A 22225-nucleotide genomic window follows, 5' to 3' on the forward strand; every position below is an offset into this window, starting at 1 on the left:
CTTTCTATCAGTCTGAATTTCATTCCATTTCTAAAGGATGCAAGTAATAGGATTAAGAACCATCTGGATTGAGTTGGGGCACAACTTAAATTAAGTGAAGGAACCTCATTAAAAGGTCCTGTTTATAATAAGTTCACACCCACAGGAATGGATTAAGTTTAAGAACATGTTTTTTTAGGATGCAAAGCTCTAAACTACCACAGACCCTATTAGCTTTGACAACTCTTTTCTGATTTCTTGGGTTATATATAGCTTTTGCCAGGTCTGGGTCTTGGAAGAAAGCTGGCATGGGATCATTCATAGGTGGTAGTATAAATGTTCACACCTGTGTTTATTAATCTTTTATTTTAATTCTGTAACATTTTAAGAACTTCGCTGACAAAGTGTGAGAAAAAACCCTTGCACTTATAGTCTAGATTTTGTAACCCAATGCTATAGCCCACTCAGTTTTGTATTCCTTCTCCTGTTCACACTGTGACCATTTGTCTACTATCTGAAGACCCCACCTCAGTAGTTCAGCTGATTCAGCCTTATTGTCTTGCTTGATACGTGGGTATCAGTTTTAGAGACTGATTCTTCTGCTAACTTGTTCATGAATTCTATTTCCCACCTATCCTCCATCCTTTCAGGAATGATGCCCCTGCTTTTGTCTTTCCTTTGCCCAAGCTTCCTGTTATATCCACAGTGGTATGCACTGCTTCTGATCAGCCCTATACCCAATAAGTTCCCTTGTCCCATCACCTGAGCCTTGACTCTTGGAGCCACGCATGGCACCATCTTTTTTTTTTTTTTTTTTTTTTTTTTTTTATTAATTAAAAAAAGAATTAACAAAACAATTAGAAATCATTCCAATCTACATGTACAATCAGTAATTCTTAATAACATCACATAGTTGCATATTCATCATTTCTTAGTACATTTGCATCGATTTAGAAAAAGAAATAAAAAGACAACAGAATAAGAATTAAAACAATAATAGAAAGAAAAAAAAAAAACAAAAAACCTATACCTCACATGCAGCTTCATTCAGTGTTTTAACATAATTGCATTACAATTGGGTAGTATTGTGCTGTCCATTTCTGAGTTTTTATATCCAGTCCCGTTGTACAGTCTGTATCCCTTCATCTCCAATTATCCCTTCTCTTTTTTTTTTTTTTTTTAATTAACGGAAAAAAAAGAAATTAACCCAACATTTAGAGATCATACCATTCTACACATGCAATCATTAATTCTTAACATCATCACATAGATGCATGATCATCATTTCTTAGTACATTTGCATTGGTTTAGAAGAACTAGCAACATAACCGAAAAAGATATAGAATGTTAATATAGAGAAAAAAATAAAAGTAATAATAGTAAAATCAAAACAAAACAACACAAAACAAAACAAAAACCTATAGCTCAGATGCAGCTTCATTCAGTGTTTTAACATGATTACTTTACAATTAGGTATTATTGTGCTGTCCATTTTTGAGTTTTTGTATCTAGTCCTGTTGCACAGTCTGTATCCCTTCAGCTTCAATTACCCATTGTCTTACCCTGTTTCTAACTCCTGCTGAACTCTGTTACCAATGACATATTTCAAGTTTATTCTCGAATGTCCGTTCACATCAGTGGGACCATACAGTATTTGTCCTTTAGTTTTTGGCTGGATTCACTCAGCATAATATTCTCTAGGTCCATCCATGTTATTACATGGTTCATAAGTTTATCTTGTCTTAAAGCTGCATAATATTCCATTGTATGTATATACCACAGTTTGTTTAGCCACTCTTCTGTTGATGGAGATTTTGGCTGTTTCCATCTCTTTGCAATTGTAAATAATGCTGCTATAAACATTGGTGTGCAAATGTCCGTTTGTGTCTTTGCCCTTAAGTCCTTTGAGTAGATACCTAGCAATGGTATTGCTGGGTCGTATGGCAGTTCTATATTCAGCTTTTTGAGGAACCGCCAAACTGCCTTCCACAGTGGTTGCACCCTTTGACATTCCCACCAACAGTGGATAAGTGTGCCTCTTTCTCCGCATCCTCTCCAGCACTTGTCATTTTCTGTTTTGTTGATAATGGCCATTCTGGTGGGTGTGAGATGATATCTCATTGTGGTTTTGATTTGCATTTCTCTAATGGCCAGGGACATTGAGCATCTCTTCATGTGCCTCTTGGCCATCCATATTTCCTCTTCTGAGAGGTGTCTGTTCAAGTCTTTTTCCCATTTTGTAATTGGGTTGGCTGTCTTTTTGTTGTTGAGATGAACAATCTCTTTATAAATTCTGGATACTAGACCTTTATCTGATATATCATTTCCAAATATTGTCTCCCATTGTGAAGGCTGTCTTTCTACTTTCTTGATGAAGTTCTTTGATGCACAAAAGTGTTTCATTTTGAGGAGTTCCCATTTATTTATTTCCTTCTTCAGTGCTCTTGCTTTAGGTTTAAGGTCCATAAAACCGCCTCCAGTTGTAAGATCCATAAGATATCTCCCAACATTTTCCTCTAACTGTTTTATGGTCTTAGACCTAATGTTTAGATCTTTGATCCATTTTGAGTTAACTTTTGTATAGGGTGTGAGAGATGGGTCTTCTTTCATTCTTTTGCATATGGATATCCAGTTCTCTAGGCACCATTTATTGAAGAGACTGCTCTGTCCCAGGTGAGTTGGCTTGACTGCCTTATCAAAGATCAAATGTCCATAGATGAGAGGGTCTATATCTGAGCACTCTATTCGATTCCATTGGTCGATATATCTATCTTTATGCCAATACCATGCTGTTTTGACCACTGTGGCTTCATAATATGCCTTAAAGTCAGGCAGCGCGAGACCTCCAGCTTCGTTTTTTTTCCTCAAGATGTTTTTAGCAATTCGGGGCACCCTGCCCTTCCAGATAAATTTGCTTATTGGTTTTTCTATTTCTGAAAAATAAGTTGTTGGGATTTTGATTGGTATTGCATTGAATCTGTAAATCAATTTAGGTAGGATTGACATCTTAACTATATTTAGTCTTCCAATCCATGAACACGGTATGCCCTTCCATCTATTTAGGTCTTCTGTGATTTCTTTTAGCAGTTTTTTGTAGTTTTTTTTATATAGGTTTTTTGTCTCTTTAGTTAAATTTATTCCTAGGTATTTTATTCTTTTAGTTGCAATTGTAAATGGGATTCGTTTCTTGATTTCCCCCTCAGCTTGTTCATTACTAGTGTATAGAAATGCTACAGATTTTTGAATGTTGATCTTGTAACCTGCTACTTTGCTGTACTCATTTATTAGCTCTAGTAGTTTTGTTGTGGATTTTTCCGGGTTTTCGACGTATAGTATCATATCGTCTGCAAACAGTGATAGTTTTACTTCTTCCTTTCCAATTTTGATGCCTTGTATTTCTTTTTCTTGTCTAATTGCTCTGGCTAGAACCTCCAACACAATGTTGAATAATAGTGGTGATAGTGGACATCCTTGTCTTGTTCCTGATCTTAGGGGGAACGTTTTCAATTTTTCCCCATTGAGGATGATATTAGCTGTGGGTTTTTCATATATTCCCTCTATCGTTTTAAGGAAGTTCCCTTGTATTCCTATCTTTTGAAGTGTTTTCAACAGGAAAGGATGTTGAATCTTGTCGAATGCCTTCTCTGCATCAATTGAGATGATCATGTGATTTTTCTGCTTTGATTTGTTGATATGGTGTATTACATTAATTGATTTTCTTATGTTGAACCATCCTTGCATACCTGGGATGAATCCTACTTGGTCATGATGTATAATTCTTTTAATGTGCTGTTGGATACGATTTGCTAGAATTTTATTGAGGATTTTTGCATCTGTATTCATTAGAGAGATTGGTCTGTAGTTTTCTTTTTTTGTAATATCTTTGCCTGGTTTTGGTATGAGGGTGATGTTGGCTTCATAGAATGAATTAGGTAGTTTTCCCTCCACTTCGATTTTTTTGAAGAGTTTGAAGAGAATTGGTACTAATTCTTTCTGGAACGTTTGGTAGAATTCACATGTGAAGCCATCTGGTCCTGGACTTTTCTTTTTAGGAAGCTTTTGAATGACTAATTCAATTTCTTTACTTGTGATTGGTTTGTTGAGGTCGGCACCATCTTTTGAGAGTGGAATCCCTAGGCAATCTGCATTATTTCTACCTCCCCAAAGCTCCTTCAGGATCCGCTCTGGGGAGGTAAAAATAATGCCGACTGCCTAGGCATTCCACTCTTTTTTGTTGTTGTTGCATGGGCAGGCACTGGGAATTGAACCTGGATCTCTGGCATTGCAGGCAAGAACTCTGCCTGCTGAGCCTCCTTGGCCTGCCCTGCATTCCACTCTTTTGTTTGTCTCTTTTCCTAGGATGAAGATGGAGGACAGGTGCTGCCCGGTGATCTTCCCAGATGCACAAAATTTCCGTCCCTTCACTGCTGACTCCCTGGCTGCAATTGAAAAACATATTGCCCAAGAAAAGGAGGAAAAAAAATCCAAAGACCAGACAACTAAAGAACCCCAATATCGACCTCAGCTTGACTTAAAGGTTTCCAGGAAGTTGCCCAAGCTCTATGGTGACATTCCTAGTGAGCTTGTAGCAAAGCCCCTGCAAGACTTGGACCCATTCTACAGAAATCATAAGGTATTCCTGTGGGTAGGCTGGAGCATTCTGACCATGATAAAACTGTTGTTACAGGGTTTTCCAAATATTAATCTTGGGGTTTGCAAGGGGCATGCCCCATATCTCCTTTGCTATAAACACCCGTCATTTCCCTTCATAGTCTTGAGAACCCCCTCAGCCTCATTTCCTCTCTGTAATGTATGTCTTGGGGAAGGAGATGCGAATTAGGAGTAGCATAGAGGGTAAAAGGAGAACAGAGAAAACACAAAACAGTCTCTAGAAAGAGGACTGGACTAGCAGAAAAGTTGGGGCATGAGCCATTTCAAGTGATTGGTTTTATAATATCAGGTAATTCACTTCATTAATCCTCACTTTCCTAATTCCTAAAATGGAATGCCTACTTGCCCTACCCTACAGAAAAAGCATGCAATAGAAGAAAACTTATAAACTGTAAAGTATTATACTGATATATTAATATCTGTACAGGAATGACCATTTCAGCAAAGATTTTACCTTGAAAAACTGTAGGCTATTAAATCAGATCATCAAGGCCAAGGCCTAGACTGACACTTGTCACATAAGTAGGGAGTCAATAAATGAAGCCTAAGAAAATGGTAACGAAATAGTATACACAGATTATGTGTAAATACCATGCGCGTATGCCATAAGCTTGCTGTTTTATCTACCAGATGTACTCCTTACAGGCATTCCTAGTAAAAGTTCCTGTGGCAGACATTAAAGGGGTCTCTTAGCAAGGAAATGTGAGCTCTGAGTTCCTGTAGTAGCTACTTGAAAGCCCTGGGCTGTAAGCATAGTCCTCTGCAGACCATTCCCTCTCAGGAAAGGTTCAGAAGAATTTGTGTGTGATCTCATCAGGACATGGAGAGCTCACCTTACCAGACTGAGATCTGGGAGGAAAGAGGCCTGGGTAGCTTGGAGAAGAACCTAGGAAATAGAGCATTCTTTGTTGGAACCCGTGAAAACTGACCTCTCAAAGAAAGGTTGTCTGGCCTGTATGTCCTTGAATTGAGACAGATTCAGGGTTTATAGACCAAATGGGAACCCTGTGTAAAGAGGAGAGTGAGGTGTAAATGGGAAGGGCAAGCAAGGGGAGGATGAGGGGGCAAAAACACTCTAACATTTCTCCTCCATATGCCCCAGAACTCCAAAGGCTTCTTGGAGGCATGGTTGTTGGAGGTGAGTTAACAGCTGATGCCTCCCTCTGCCTTAAGGTTAGTTGGGTGGCCTGGGAATCAGGCAGCAGCTTAGTATGCTGCAGACAGTCCTGGGAAGTTAGCCTCTGTTCCAGCTTTGATGGATGTTCAACGACCATCTCTTTTCAGCCCAAGTCCTCCTTTTAAATTTGAAGACATGATATTTGTTTAGCACTCCATACACCCATTATCTCACATGGATGGTGCTCTCAGCAGTCATGGGAGGTATACATAGTTGTTATTAGCACTCCACTTCATAGATGAGGAAGCTGAAGCCTAGATGGGTAAAATGGCTTATGCTAGGTCAGGCAGCCAGTAAGTGGTAGACCTGGGACTCAAGCCCAAGGACACTTTCTATACACTTCTTTTTAGAAGCTGCCATTTTAGAGAAAGCTTCAAGGAAAAGAGGTAGAGATAGGCCAGCAAACAGGCAAGACGAGCTGGCACCTATCATTTTAATCATTAAAGCACTGGCAAATATAGTTAAATACACCATTAGTTAAAATATTTAAAGCATTCAGGAGAGGCTTTAATAAAATATCAAAATCAAAGTGCACGGAAGCAGCACCATATTGTACCATTTATGTATCTCAGGTGACCCACCTCAAAGAAATGTTTTTCCTCCTAAAATTATCTTTCTGAAAAAGAAAAGAGCACAGAATCCCCAAGGAAGCCTCGAACTCTTGGGATCATAGCTTTTAAAAAATATTGTAACCTACTGCATTTTGTTATGGAGGCAAAGGGAAATATCCTAGTTCACGATGCCCTTCCTCCAGCAACATGACTGCTAGACAAATGAGACAACAACTCACTGAAAGAAGACTAATGGTCAGTCGTGGAGGAGAATCTGGTGCCTTAGCCGAGGTCGTGCTTACCTGCTGTCTCTGGGCCTGGGTGATAAGGCCTATTATTCCTGTCTAAGAACATTCTGGATCACACTGTCAAGGAGTTTTTTTTGTTTTTGTTTTTGCAAATTTGAAGGGAGTAATGAGACAGGATATAGGAATGGTCCTCAATCTGTGCAGGCTTTTATAATTGAAAGCTCTTGGGGACTCATCCAGAATTGGTTAAATGAAAAGAGAAAGTTCTAAGGGTAGATGTTAGAAGCCTGAGAGTGGTGAGTTGTTGTCCAGGGGATTCTTCATTCCTAGAGCCCTGGAAAACTGCTAGGAGGAAATGGGCACAGGTTTTGTGTTGCTCAATGGGTCCCAATTGAGAACTTTGGGTGGGGCAATACATCAATTGGCAGGTCTGTTCTGTGTTTTGGCATCCCTGGGCCTACTTACTAAAGGCCAGGGGAGCCCCCCAGTCATTGTAACAACTCCTAACACCCACTCACATTTACAAATGCCTTCTGTAGGGGCAGTAACCCCACCCTTTGCTAGATGAGTACCACTGGGTAGATTTGTCCTGGGGAGAACATATACAAACTCTGGGAATCTTAATGACATCTTTTGTAAGGACATTATTCCCATGTGGAACTGCCCAGACCTGGAGGTAACAATCTGGACTCTTTAGATCCTTGACTATTCTAAGGTTCATTAAAAAGTTTTTATTAATAATCAAAATGATTTAAAATAATCTGCTAAACGTGAATGTTCAAACCTACTTTTGTCTCTTCAAGTTTTCCTCTAATCCTTGTCTCCACAGATATGTACTATGGAGGATGCAGAATATTATTAAGGGCTTTGGATTGCCTTGGTTATTATTTTATTCCCTACTTTCTGTTCTGTATTTGCAGAGCCCATGCTCTCCATCACTTGTGCTTTCAGAGCATCCCATCTCATGAAGAATCCACAGTCAACACTTCTCTCAGGCTTCTGATGAGATAAGGCCATGTAGGGGATCCATTGGCCTCCAGAGCCCCAGTGTAGGCTGGTTAGAAGGTACCTCAAGCTTTAGAATGACATAAGCTTTATTATCATAACAAGCCAAACCACACCTAAGCCAATGGTACCACTGGGTTTTGTCTAAATGATCTCATATTGAATATTGCTTTGCCACTGCATGTAATTCCTGTTGTGTTTGTTTGTTTTGCAGACATTTATGGTGCTGAACAAAAAGAGAACAATCTACCGCTTCAGTGCCAAAAGTGCCTTGTTCATTCTGGGACCTTTCAATTCAATCAGAAGTTTAGCTATTAGAATCTTAGTCCATTCATATCCTTTTCGTATACCTTTTATGAAGCCCAGGTCATGTGAAAAGTGCATGAGCATCAGGTGTTAGAGGAAAGAATGCTGAAGTAGTTACCGAGCTGGGTTAGGCTGATGAGCTGAAGCTTCCTTACCTAGAGAAGAGCAAGTTTGCAGAGCCAGAGAGAGGGATGAGATCTGCTAGCCTGAGAGCAGTTGTGGGGAAAGATATGATGGGGAAGTCAATCAGAGAGCCCATTGCCATGAATGGGGTTGGCGTGGACACTCAGGCTGAGGAAGGTCTAGGGCTCTGGGTCGCCCTGCAGGCTCAGGCTGAGAATATCTCAGAATTCTTGGTAGAGATAATGAAATATTAAGGGGAAAGCTAGTAAATAACTATTTACATCAGATTCCCTAGAAGCAGGGTCTGAAACTGGGATTTTTGTTTAGGTGGTTTAGTTGGGGAGGGTGTGGGGGTGGTGGTGGTGGTGGTGGATACCGTCTGAGGAAGGAAAGAGAAGGAAGTCAGATGGGGCTAAAGGAGGAGCTAAACAAGGATGTGGTCTCAGCTGGAGTCAGCCTAAGCCTGAGCCCACAGAGAGCTCTGGAGCAGGAATTGCACCCCCAGAAATGTCCTGGGTTGGTATAAAGGGCCGGTTTCATAAGTCTGAGTCAGCCAGACATGTGGAAAGGGGTGCATAGCCCTCCAGGTGGGGGGGCTCCCCTTCCAAGAACAGTACCCCAGAGGAGGGGACAGCTGTGAATTGTCCTCAGCCAATTCACAGTTGGAGGATAGATGCACCTGTGGATGGGGGCCTGCAGTAGTACCCCCTGCCTCCACTACAGTAGCCAGTCACACCTGCCACTCTGCAGGATATCTGCCTTAATGGACTCCAGTCACAGCTTTCAGCATGTTCATCATCTGCACCGTTATCATCAACTGTGTGTTCATGGCCATATCTTCTCCTAAGGACAGTGGCAATGGCACAGACACTGCCGAGTAAGTGTGTTTTCCTTTACTCCCCCATCCTAAGTACTTAGAGAATCTTCAGAATTATGATTACATTAAGAGTTTAGCTATAGGGAGAAAGAAAAAATAATCTATAGTCCCAATTCCCAACGCAGATGCTGGCAGTCAGTTTTATTTTTGTATATTTCTCTACAATTATTATTATTTTTTTAATTATAATTAAAAAATTTTTACACTGATTACAAATTGATAATTACACTTGTACTAGTAGCACACATACAATTTTATGTTTAGCTTTTAACAGCTTCCATAGCTTACAAAGACTTACATAGACTTTTTAGGAATCCATTTAGGAATCCTCTATAATATTTTATCAGGTAAATAAACCACAATTTTACTACTACAAATTACATTTCAACAAGCATCCTTTTTGTATAAAGCATACAAATATTATTATTTTCCTAGACTGGAGTCTTAGAAATGGGTTTGCTAGGTCAAAAGGTGCAAACATTCTAATGCTTTAAATATGTATATGTTGACAAATTATTAGTCAAAAAGTTTGTATCAGTTTATCCTGCCATCAGTGATGTATTCTAATAACCAGTCATACCATATTCTTTTTTCAGAATTTCACTTTTTTTTTTTTACTAAGTTATTGAGTTAAACATAACTTCTAATTGAGTTGGGCATGGGCATTGATTTTTTTTGTTTTTGTTTTCAAAATAAATATTTCTGTTTGCCATTTTTGCCTGTCATTTTAAATTGGCTTTTCACATACATAAGTTAACTTTTTAACTTAGAAAGTTCCATATTTTGATGAATATTCTCATATATTGTCCTAGTTTTTCTAGTCTAAATATTCAATGCTTTAACCTTTCAGGAGTGTATTGAATAATAAATTGAGTAAATAATAAGAGACTATTATTGGGGTTCAGCTGTGTGATAGAGGTCATCACAATCAACATACACAACATTTCAATTGTCACAAAGAGTTTGCTGGTGACTGTTTGCAGTCAATTCCTTTCCCCATTTCCAATCCTAGCAAATACTAATCTGTTTTCTATCACTGTACTAGTTTTGTCTTTTCTGAAATTGCATAAAAACGAGATCATATGACATACAATCTTTTACGTCTGTTTCTTTCACTTAGCATAGTGTCCTGCAAAGTATCCATGTTGTAACAACATGTGTATCACTAGTTTGTTTTTCCCTATATATTGCTAAGTAGTATTTCATTTGGATATACCCCAATTTGGTTTCCACTCGCTTGTTTTTCTTCTTTTGTGTATACATTTAGTTTTATTGTAACAAGGCAATTTGTATACTTCAAACGTTTAAAACTGAGCATCCTCTTTCCTTTCCAGTGAAACAAAAAGAAAATTTAAAAATAAACAGGAACAAATTACAATACAGAATGTCAATTCCAAAGAAAATCCTACAGGTTCTGCTGATTCTCCCATTGAGTGGCAGGACTCAAGTCATCATTAGAAGAGAATTTTATTTTAAAAGTGTCATCTTAAACTGTAGTGTGTCCGTCTGAAATATCACAATTAAACATGAGAAAGGGGAAGCCATTTGTCCACATGCCCACTTAACCCACCCAAACATCTCAAACCCACCCTTTGCTGACCTTCTATAGCCCCATTTATTAATATTTTTTCTTTTTTTAAACAAGAGAAAGTAGGCAGATGCATGTTGGTAAATGCTAACTGTCCATGTTCACATGGAGACAGTATAATCTCTGAGCTCAATATACAGAGAAAGGAGGGGAAAAAGCTAGAATTCTATGCACTATTACACAGAGGCCTCGCACCTTCCAGCTTCCAGCAGAGCAAAGAGAGCTGGTTTTTCTTTTTTTTCCCCACAGAGTGCAGTGGTGTGTTGATTCTATAAAGTTTTTTATTGAGACAAGAAAGGTTAAAAATGAATTTGGAACAGAAACGGTAGAGATTCTTTTCACACCGTATTTTGTGCAAGGTATTTCCCCCCAAGTAAGTTGAGAACCATGGTATGAGGGAGAGAAAAGAGATGTCAGAACAGGGCAACTGAGCACAAGAGGAAAAAAAAAAAAGAAAAACTGCAACTTGCTCGCCGGGACTGGAGAAAATTAAAAGGGAAGGGTTGGAACCCATCAGTGCTCTATTAGTCATGTTCTCCTTCATCCTCCTCTCTCTTGCCTGCATCATCATCTTCATTTCTTCCCCTTCATCCTCATCCTCTTCTTCATCCATATCTTCCAAATCCTTCTTCTTCATCCTCATCATCCTTCCCCTCTGGTCTATCTCTGCACTCTCAGTTCAATTCCATTGGTTAATATTTCTATCTTTGTGCCAGTACCATGCTGTTTTGACCAATTTGACTTCATTATAACTGCTAAAGTCAAGAAGTGTTAGTCCCCCCACTTTACTTTTTTTTTTTTTTTAGCTATTCAAGTTCTCTTTCCTTTCTACATAAATTTGATAACTAGCTTTTCCAAGTCTTCAAAATGGGTTGTGGAAATTTTGATTGGCATTACATTGATTCTTAGCTCAATTTGGGTAGAATTGGCATCTTAATGACATTCAACCTTCCTATCCATGAGTAAGGAACGTCTTTCCACCTATTTTAGATCTCCCCTGATTTCTTTTAGCAATTCAGTTAATAGTACTGTAATGGATTTGGCCAGATATCATCTCTGATGACCTCTCCTAACTCGTCTGCCCCTGCATCAGAACGGTCAGTAAACCAGGTTAAAGGAGCTCTCTGGTTCTTCATGCTGCCTCTTCTTGCTCCTTTTTCCTGCTGGCATAATTCTGTGTTTGACTTGAATGTTTCATCACATCCTTTCTATATTTCCATTTGATTTCAGTCGACTTTGAGGATGGATCACCACTCTCATTCAGGTGAAATTCTTTGGAGAGAACTTTAATTTTGAAGTGAGGATTTTTGTCAAAATAAAAATCTATTCTGTAACCTGATTTAATATCTTCAAATTCTGTCACTTCAACTCTTGTCAAATAATGCAGTGCCTCTTCATCCTTCTCCCCAAGCAATGCAGACACTTGTGGAAGATAACAAATGTTGTTACCCTAAAACTGGGAATTTCAGTCATCAATTTTGACCTCTTCTGAAACCCACTCGCTTGTTGATGAACATTTGATCTATTTCCAGATTTTGGCTATTCTAAATAAAGTTGCTATGGACATTTTTGTATAAGTCTTTTTTGTGGATGTATGTTTGCATTTCTCTTAGAAATATACCTGAGAGTTGAATTGCTGGGTCTTTTGGTCAGTATATAGTTAGCTTTGTAAGAAACTGTGTGTGTGTGTGGGTGTGTGTGTGTGTGTGTGTGTGTGTGTGTGTGTGTGTGTGTATGAATCAGAAATGTTTTAGTATTTCATTTTAATCCTCTACAGGATCTTTAGCTGCAACTCTTAGCACTATTTTTTAGTTGCTGCTCCAGGGATTAAAATATATATCCTAAATATATATCCTTAATTTATCACAATCTACTTAGATTTAATATTGAATTATTCCAGGTAAAAGAGAGGAATATTGTCACAGTAGAGTACCATTTACTTCTCCCCCAATTTTTGTGTTGTTCTATCATATATTAATATTAACATAAGTCCAGTAATACAGGTCATAATTTTTACCTCACACATTCCTATGCCTTATATACTCCTACCTATAGATCTAAGTTATCTTCTGGTGTCATTTCCCTTCAGCCAGAACAATTTCCTTTAACTTAACTAGTAGTTCAGTACTGTGGGCCACAAATTCTTTCAGTTAATTTTTATTTGAAAATGTCTTTATTTTGTATTCTCTTTCAAAGGTTAGTTTCACCATACATGGAATTCTGGGCTAAAAATATATTTTCATTTAACATTTTAAGTATATCATTCCAATGTCTTCTAGCCTCTGTTGTGTTGCTTTCTTACTTCCAGGATTTCCCTCTGAAATTTCCAGCTACTCTGCCAACCCTCCCCTCTATCCTCAAAACTACAGGACTGCAGACATTGCCAGTGTTGGGTGGTAAATTTGGGGAGCTTCTCATAACAAAAATTTTACCAATTTTCATAATTCTCATGCATTGCAGTTACCTTACATTGGGAGGAAACTGCTGTGATAGTTAGATTCAGGTGTCAACTTGGGCAGGTGAAGGTGCCTAGTTCTATTGCTGTGGACATGAGCCATGGCATGTGAACTTCATCTGTTGCTGATTACATCTGCAGTTGGCTAGGAGGCATGCCTGCTGCGATGAATGATGTTTGATTTAATTAACTGGTGCTTAAATGAGGGAGCTCAACATAGCACAGCCCAAGCAGCTCAGCATACCTCATCTCAGCACTCACAGCTCAGCCCAGGCCTTTGGAGATGCAGAAAGAAATTACCCCAGGGAAAGTTGTTGGAACCCAAAGGCCTGGAGAGAAGGACAGCAGAGATCTCCCTGTGCCTTCCCACGTAAGAAAAAACATCAGTTGAAAGTTAGCCATCTTTCCTTTGAAGAACTGTGTGTTTTTTTAGCATTCTTTTTTTTAATAACGTAGTTGTATATTCATCATCATGATCATTTCTTAGAACATTTGCATCAATTCAGAAAAAGAAATAAAAAGACAACAGAAAAAAATCCATACAGGCCATACCCCTTACCACTCCCTTTCACTGATCACCAGCATTTCAATCTACTAAATTTATTTTAACATTTGTTCCCCCTTTTTTATTTATTTTTAATCCACACATTTTACTCATCTGTCCATAGGTAGATAAAAGAAGCATCAGACACAAGGTTTTCACAATCACACAGTCACATTGCAAAAACTTTATCGTTATACAATCATCTTCAAGAAACATGGCTACTATAACACAGCTCTACATTTTCAGGCAGTTCCCTCCAGCCTCTCCATTACATCTTGACTAACAAGGTGATATCTATTTAATGTGTGAGAATAACCTCCAGGATAACCTCTTGACTCTGGAATCTCTCAGCCATTGACACTTAATTTTGTCTCATTTCTTCCTTCTCCCTTTTGGTCGAGAAGGTTTTCTCAATCCCTTGGTGCTGAGTCCCAGCTCATTCTAGGATTTTTGTCCCACATTGCTAAGAAGGTCCACACCCCTGGAAGTCGTGTCCCACATAGAAATAGGGAGGGCAGTGAGTTTGCTTTTCATGTTGGCTGAGAGACAGAGGCCACATTTGAGCAACAAAAGAGGTTCTCTTGGGGGTGACTCTTAGGCCTAATTTTAAGTAGGTTTAGCCTATCCTTTGTGGGGTTAAGTTTCATGTGAACAAACCCCAAGATTGGGGGCTCAGTCTATTGCTTTGGTTGTTCCCATTGCTTGTGAGAATATCAAGAATTCTCCACTTGGATTAGTTGAATTTTCCCCCTTTCTCACCATTCCCCCAAGGGGACTGCAAATATTTTTTTATTCACTGTTCAAATCCTTCTGGGATTAATCGAGGCATCACTCTGGACAAACCTACAAAATCTCATGCCCAGCTTAAGGTTCTATGCATATATGGTGTTCAATTAAGCTGTCCACATAAGTTATATTAGGAAATGCACTAGTCAAAATATAAATTTTGTACCAAATAAACATTTTTTGCTTTACTCTCACACATAAGTCAAAGTTTTAAAATATTAATTACCATCTATTTTCAACACCCTTCATTATTGACATTCCTTTGTTCTTCCTCATGCAAAACATTTTAAAATTTGTACATTTAGTCACTATCATTATACACTCTAGGCATTCCTAGATTATACCATCTCAGTCTTTATCGTATATCTTTCCTTCTGATTTCATTTGTGCCCCAGGCCTCCTCCCTCAATCATTCCCACATTCAGCTTCATTCAGTATTCTAAAATTATTGTATTACAGTTAGGTAGTATTGTGCTATCCATTTCTGAATTTTTACAACATAATGTCCTTAAAGTCCATCCATGTTGTCACATACTTTATAACTTCATTTTGACTTACAGCTACATAATATTCCATCATATGCATATACCACAGCTTGTTCAGCCACTTGTTTGTTGATGGACATTTGGGCTGTTTCCATCTCTTGGCAGTTGTAAATAATGCTGCTATAAATATTGGTGTGCAAATGTCCATTTGTGTCTTTGCCTTCATGTCCTCTGAGTAGATACCTAGCAATGCTCTTGCCGGGTCCTATGGCAATTCTATACTTAGCTTCCTGAGGAACCACTGAACTACCTTCCACAGTGGTTGTACAATTTGACAGTCCCACCAACAATGGATAAGTGTGCCTCTTTCTCCACATCCTCTCCAGCACTTGTAATTTTTTTTTTATTGATAATGGCCATTCTGGTGGGTGTGAGATGATATCTCATTGTGGTTTTGATTTGCATTTCTCTAATAGCCAGGGAAGTTGAGCATCTTTTCATGTACCTTTTGGCCATTTGTATTTCCTCTTCTGAGAAATGTCTGTTCATGTCTTTTGCCCATTTTGTAGTTGGGTGGTCTGTCTTTTTGTTGCTGAGTTGAACAATCTCTTTATATATTCTGGATACAAGACCTTTATCTGATATATCATTTCCAAATATTGTCTCCCATTGTGTAGGCTGTCTTTTTACTTTCTTGATGAAGTTCTTTGATGCACAAAAGTGTTTAATTTTGAGGAGTTCCCATTTATTTATTTATTTCTTCAATGTTTGTGCTTTGGTTGTAAGGTCTAGGAAAGAATCTCCTATTATAAGATTTATAAGATATTTCCCTACATTTTCTTCTAACAGTTTTATGGTCTTAGATCTAATGTTTAGATCTTTGATCAATTTTGAGTTAATTTTCGTATAGGTTGTGAGATACGGATCCTCGTTCATTCTTTTGCATGTGGATATCCAGTTCTCCAGGCACCATTTATTGAAGTGACTGTTCTGTCCCAGGTGACTGCCTTATCAAAGATCAATTGTCCATAGATGAGAGGGTCTATATCTGAACACTCTATTTGATTCCATTGGTGAGTTTATCTATCTTTATGTCAGTACCATGCTGTTTTGACCACTGTAGCTTCATAATATGCCTTAAAGTCAGGTAGTGTGAGACCTCTGACTTCATTTTTCTTTCTCAGGATACTTTTAGCTATTCAGGGCACCCTACCCTTCCAGATAAATTTGGTTATTGATTTTTCTATTTCTGAAAAGTAAGTTTTTGGGATTTTAATTGGTATTGCATTGAATCTGTAAATCTATTTTGGTAGAATTGACATCTTAACTATATTTAGTCTTCCAATCCATGAACATGGTATGCCCTTCCATTTATTTAGGGCTTCTGTGATTTCTTTTAACAATTTCTTATAGTTTTCTCTGTATAGGTTTTTGTCTGTTTAGTTAAATTTATTCCCAAATATTTTATTCTTTGGGTTGCAATTGTAAATGGATTTTTTTTCATGATTTCCCCCTCAGAGTGTTCATTACTAGCATATAGAAAAACTGCAGATTTTTAAAAATAATTTTTAAATTTTTTTAAAATACCAAAAAACACCAAACAAATGCAAACATTCTTAACTTTTGATCATTCCATTCTAAATATATAATCAGTAATTTACAATATCATCACATAGTTGTGTATTCATCATCATGATCATTTCTTGGAACATTTGCATCTATTCAGAAAAAGAAATAAAAAGACAACTGAAAAAAATTCATACATACTATACCCCTTACCCCTCCCTTTCATTGATCACTAGCATTTCAATCTAAGTTTATTTTAACATTTGTTCCCTCTGTTATTTATTTTTATTTTATATATTTTACTCATCTGTTGATAAGGTAGATAAAAGGAGCATCAGACACAAGGTTTTCACAATCACACAGTCACATTGTGAAAGCTGTATCATTATATAATCATCTTCAAGAAACATGGCTGCTGGAACACAGCTCTACATTTTCGGGTGGTTCCCTCCTGCCTCTCCATTACATCTTGACTAACAAGGTGATAGCTATTTAATGCATAAGAATAACCTCCAGGATAATCTCTCGACTCTGTTTGCAATCTCTCAGCTATTGATGCTTTATTTTGTCTCATTTTGCTCTTCCCCCTTTTGGTCAAGAAAGTTTTCTCAATCCCCTGATGGTGAGTCTCAGTTCATTCTAGGATTTCTGTCCTACATTGCCAGGAAGGTCCACCACCCCTGGGAGTCATGTCCCACAGAGACAGGGGGAAGCCAGTGAGTTTGCTTGTTGTGTTGGCTGGAGAGAGAGACCACATTTGAGCAACAAAAGAGGTTCTCTTGGGGGTAGAAGCACTACAGACTTTTGAGTATTGATTTTGTAACCTGCCACTTTGCTGTACTCATTTATTAGCTCTAGTAGTTTTGTTGTGGATTTTTCAGGATTTTTGACATATAGTATCATATTGTCTGCAAACAGTGAGAGTTTTACTTCTTCCTTTTCAATTTTGATGCCTTGTATTTCTTTTTCTTGTCTAATTGCTCTGGCTCGAACTTCCAATACAATGTTGAATAACAATGGTGATTGTGGACATCCTTTTCTTGTTCCTGATTTTAGGGAGAAAATTTTCAGTTTTTCTCCATTGAGGATGATATTAGCTGTGGGCTTTTCATATATTCCCTTTACCATGTCAAGGAAATTCCCTTCTGTTCCTATCCTTTGAAGTGTTTTCAACAGGAAAGGATGTTGAATTTTGTCAAATGCCTTTTCTGCATCAATAGAGACAATCATGTGTTTTTTCTGCTTTGATTTGTTGATATGGTTTATTACATCAATTGATTTTCTTATGTTGAACCATCCTTATTTACCTGGGATTAATCCTACTTGGTCATGGTGTATAATTCTTTTCATATGCTGTTGGATTCAATTTGCAAGAATTTTATTGAGGATTTTTGCATCTATGTTCATAAGAGAGATTGGTCTGTGATTTTCTTTTTTTTGTAATATCTTCATCTGGCTTTGGTATGAGTGTGATGTTGGCTTCATAGAATGAGTTAAGTAGCTTTCCCTCCTCTTCAATTTTTTTTGAAGTGTTTGAGCAGGATTGGCACTAATTCTTTCTCGAATGTTTGGTAGAATTCACATGTGAATCCATCTGGTCCTAGACTTTTCTTTTTGGGTAGCTTCTGAATGACTGATTCAATTTCTTTACTTGTAATTGGTTTGTTGAGGTCATCTATTTCTTCTTGAGTCAATTTGGTTGTTCATGCCTTTCTAGGAAGTTGTCCATTTCATCTACATTGTCGAGTTTATTAGCATAAAGTTGTTCATAGTATCCTCTCATTACTTCCTTTATTTCTGTGGGGTCAGTGGTTATGTCTCCTCTTCCATTTCTGATTTTGTTTATTTGCATCCTCTCTTTTCTTCTTTTTGTCAATCTTGCTAAGGGTCTATCAATCTTTTTGATTTTCTCACAGAACCAACTTCTGGTTTTGTTGATTTTCTTGATTGTTTTCATGTTCTCAGTTTCATTTATTTCTGCTCTAATCTTCATTATGTCTTTCCTTTTGCTTGCTTTGGGGTTAGTTTGCTTTTCTTTCTCTAGTTCTTCAAAATGGAAAGTTAATTCCTCCATTTTTTATCTTTCTTCTTTTTTGATATAGGCATTTAGGGCAATAAATTTCCCTCTTAGCACTGCCTTTGCTGCATTCCATAAAATTTGATATGTCATGTTTTCATGTTTGTTTGCCTCGAGATATTTACTGATTTCTCTTGTAATTTCTTCTTTGACTCTCTGGTTGTTTAAGAGTGCATAGTTGAACCTCCATATATTTGTGAATTTTCTGGCACTCTATTATTGATTTCTGAGTTCATTCCTTTATGATCTGAGAAAGCGTTTTGTATGATTTTAACCTTTTTAAATTTATTGAGACTTGCTTTCTGACCCAGCAGATGGTCTATCCTTGAGAATGATCCATGAACACTTGAGAAAAAGGTATATCCTGCTGTTGTGGGGTGTAATGTTCTATAAATATCTGTTAAGTCTAGCTCATTTATTGTACTATTCAAATTCTCTGTTTCTTTATTGATCCTCTGTCTAGATGTTCTGTCCATTGATGAAAGTGGAGAATTAAAGTCTCCAACTATTATGATAGATGTGTCTATTTCTCTTTTCAGTGTTTGCCTCATGTATTTTGGAGCATTCTGGCTTGGTGCATAAATATTTATGACTGTTATGTCTTCTTGTTGAATTGTTCCTTTTATTAAAACATAGTGTCCTTCTTTGTCTCTTTTAACTGTTTTATGTTTAAAGTCTAATTTGTTGGATATTAGTATAGCTACTCCTGCTCTTTTCTGATTGTTAGTTGCATGAAATATCTTTTCCCAACCTTTCACTTTCAACCTATGTCTATCCTTGGGTCTAAGATGCATTTCCTGTAGACAGCATATAGATGGGTCCTGTTTTTTAATCCATTCCACCAGCCTATGTCTTTTGATTGGGGAGTTTAATCCATTAACATATAATGTTATTACTGTACAAGCAATACTTTCTTCTATCATTTTGCCTTTTGAATTTTATGTCATATCTAATTTTCCTTCTTTTTACCTTTACTGATAGTCTTCATTTCTACACTCTTCTCCACACCTCTCTCTCCTGTCTTTTCATATCTGCCTCTAGTGCTCCCTTTAGTATTTCTTACAGAGCCAGTCTCTTGGTCACAAATTCTCTCAGTGAGTTTTTGTCTGAAAATGTTTTAATTTCTCCCTTGTTTCTGAAGGACAATTTTGCTAGATATAGAATTCTTGGTTGGCAGTTTTTCCCTTTTAGTTATTTAAATATATCCTTTCACTGTCTTCTAACCTCCATAGTTTCTGCTTAGAAATCTATAGATAGTCTTATTGGGCTTCCCTTGTATGTGATGGATTGTTTTTCTCTTGCTGCTTTCAAGATTCTCTCTTTCCCTTTGACATCTGACATTCTGATTAGTAAGTGTCTTGGAGTACATCTATTTGGATCAGTTGTGTTTGGGTTATGCTGCACTTCTTGAATCTGTAATTTTCAGTCTTTCATAAGAGTTGGGAAATTTTCAGTGATAATTTCCTCCTTTAGCTTTTCTCCTCCTTTTCCCTTCTCTTCTCTTTCTGGGACACCCACAGCATGTATATACATGCATTTCATATTGTCATTCAATTCCCTGAGTCCCTGCTCATATTTTTCCATTCTTTTCCCTACATATTTTTTTGCTTGTCGGATTTCAGATGTCCCATCCTCCAGTTCACTAATCCTATCTTCTGCCTCTTGAAATCTGACATTGTAGGTTTCCAGTGTTTTTTTCATCTCTTCTGCTGTGCCTTTCATTCCCATAAGTTCTGTGATTTGTTTTTTCAGACTTTTGATTTCTTCTTTTTTGTTCATTCCTTGCCTTCTTTATATCTTCCCTCAATTCATTGATTTGATTTTTCATGAGGTTTTCCATATCTGTTCAAACAGTAAGGCCCCTTTGAGCTTTCTTCCTTCACTTTTCAGATCCTGGCCAGGACTATATATTGCCTTCATCATTGTCTCTTTAGTTGCTCTGGTTCCACAGATTTTTTTAAAACAGTTTATAAGTATGAACTTTATTAATATCTCAATAAAGATGTTATTAAAAACAAAACAAAATAAACAAATTATTGGACTCACAAAAAAAGCTAAGCCTCATAATAACACATTCTTCCCTCTCTAATATATATAAAAAATATTATTTCTTTCTGAACTGTATGAGGGTGTTGCAGACATGTTACCCCATTAACCAAATACTTCAGAGTGAATTTTCTAAGGACAGGGACATTTTCTTCCATTATCACAGTACAATGTTTAAAGTCAGAAAATATACAGTGCTGCTTTTTTGTTTGTTTGTTTTTGCATGGGCAGGTTCCAGGAATCGAACCTAGGTCTCTGGCATGACAGGCTGGAACTCTGCCACTGAGCCACCATTGCCCACCCTCCACAGATTTTTAAAATGGGAATTTGGGAGAGTGCTTCCACTTACTCGATCATCTTCCTAGAAATACTCTCTAAATCTCAAACTACATATCTTCTCTTTTATTTGACTCTAGGGGTTTCTGAGACATGGCTTAGAGGCCAGGCTTTAGAACTTGCACTCTCAAAGACCACAAAGTCTGAATAGGCCCATTTGCCCCTAGAGAACTCTCTCCTTTTCTGGTGTGGTCTTTGAAGGGTGTATCCCTTTCTATTGCTAGATGGGATTTGAAATCTGACAAAGGTCAACCCACTCAGGGACTGTGACACAGGACACCTCTGGGAATAGAAACCATCATGGCAACCTCAATGGGGGAAATGAACTCCCCTTTGGAGAGGTGCCTGTTCAATGTGAGAGCAAATTGAGAAGGCAGGGGTTGCTGGTCATTGCTTTCAGAAGCTCCCCTGGATGCCTTGTGGTAAGCACCACAGGCCCTGTGAAAGAGACAGATCCAAGAGAGAACATTGTTCCCACAGCAGTGGTTTGCCCTGCCTAGCACTTCTGGCCTGAGATGCAATAAGTCCTCTCTCTCCCCATTAATGGAAGGTAAGTTGCTCTAAGGTCATTTTCATTACTAAAAGATCCATAAGGCAGAGATCCAAAAGAATGGAAGGTAAGTTGCTCTAAGGCCATTTTCATTACTAAAAGATCCTTAAGGGAGAGATCCAAAATAATGCTCATTCAGGCTGTAGGAAGCAGAGAGGCTGGGAGTAGAGGGTTGAAAAAAGCTGCTGCTCTCCCCTTCCTGGATTTGGATGGGCAGTGGATACATGAATGTGGGAGTGGAAGAAGGCTGTTGAAATGTCTTTATGAAGGAAAAAATCCTCATGCAGCTGTGTAGTTGGGCTCATGGGGATAGTATTTCTTCAGTTTTGTTTAGTTAGGAAGCTTTTAAATGGGAAAATCGATTCTAAGTTAATAGCACTTTGAGAATGAATGCAAAATTCCCTAGAATGAGGTAATGAGATTCTACAAACCTACCTGGAAACCTCTAATGTTCCTGACTAGGTACCCTAAATATGCTTAAACTGACAGAGACACACTCCAGAGGGGCTGATTTGTATAGTGGGCTGTGGTCAACCTCTTACCGAGCTCCCAAGCCTTGCTTCTTGCTGGTGTACAGATGTTTTCTCCGTATCAGATCTCATCTTGGTGTGGCCTGTCCCACAATTGACCAGGCTTCAGATGGAATAGAAAGAATGGTGGGGATGGGAGAAGGTCAGGCAGAAATGACGACCCAGGGCTGCTTGCCTCTTTTCTTTGAGATCCAGATGAACATTTGCAAAAGTCCCCAAAATATGCAATTATAGCTTTTACAAAGTACTTACGACTTTAAAAATTATGTCTGAATTTAAAAGATGATATTTCAGAATAGACATTATTTAATCTTATGTGTTCATT

At 37.9% G+C, this 22225-nt stretch overlaps 1 protein-coding gene and 1 pseudogene across 1 annotated transcript in view; one reads left to right on the forward strand and one right to left on the reverse strand.

Annotated features, from left to right (window-relative positions):
* Positions 1-22225, forward strand: part of SCN11A (sodium voltage-gated channel alpha subunit 11) — a 160764-nt gene that overhangs the window by 27113 nt on the left and 111426 nt on the right. The window contains exons 2-4 of the mRNA XM_077129771.1: positions 4339-4612; positions 7846-7964; positions 8839-8937. Of these exons, the coding sequence (XP_076985886.1) occupies positions 4340-4612; positions 7846-7964; positions 8839-8937 (491 nt within the window). The 5' untranslated portion in view covers position 4339. The remainder of the gene's footprint in view (positions 1-4338; positions 4613-7845; positions 7965-8838; positions 8938-22225) is intronic.
* On the reverse strand, positions 11050-21972 carry LOC143657756 (protein SET-like; annotated as a pseudogene).

Source organism: Tamandua tetradactyla, chromosome 15 (assembly GCF_023851605.1).
Source record: "Tamandua tetradactyla isolate mTamTet1 chromosome 15, mTamTet1.pri, whole genome shotgun sequence".
NCBI lineage: Eukaryota > Metazoa > Chordata > Mammalia > Pilosa > Myrmecophagidae > Tamandua > Tamandua tetradactyla.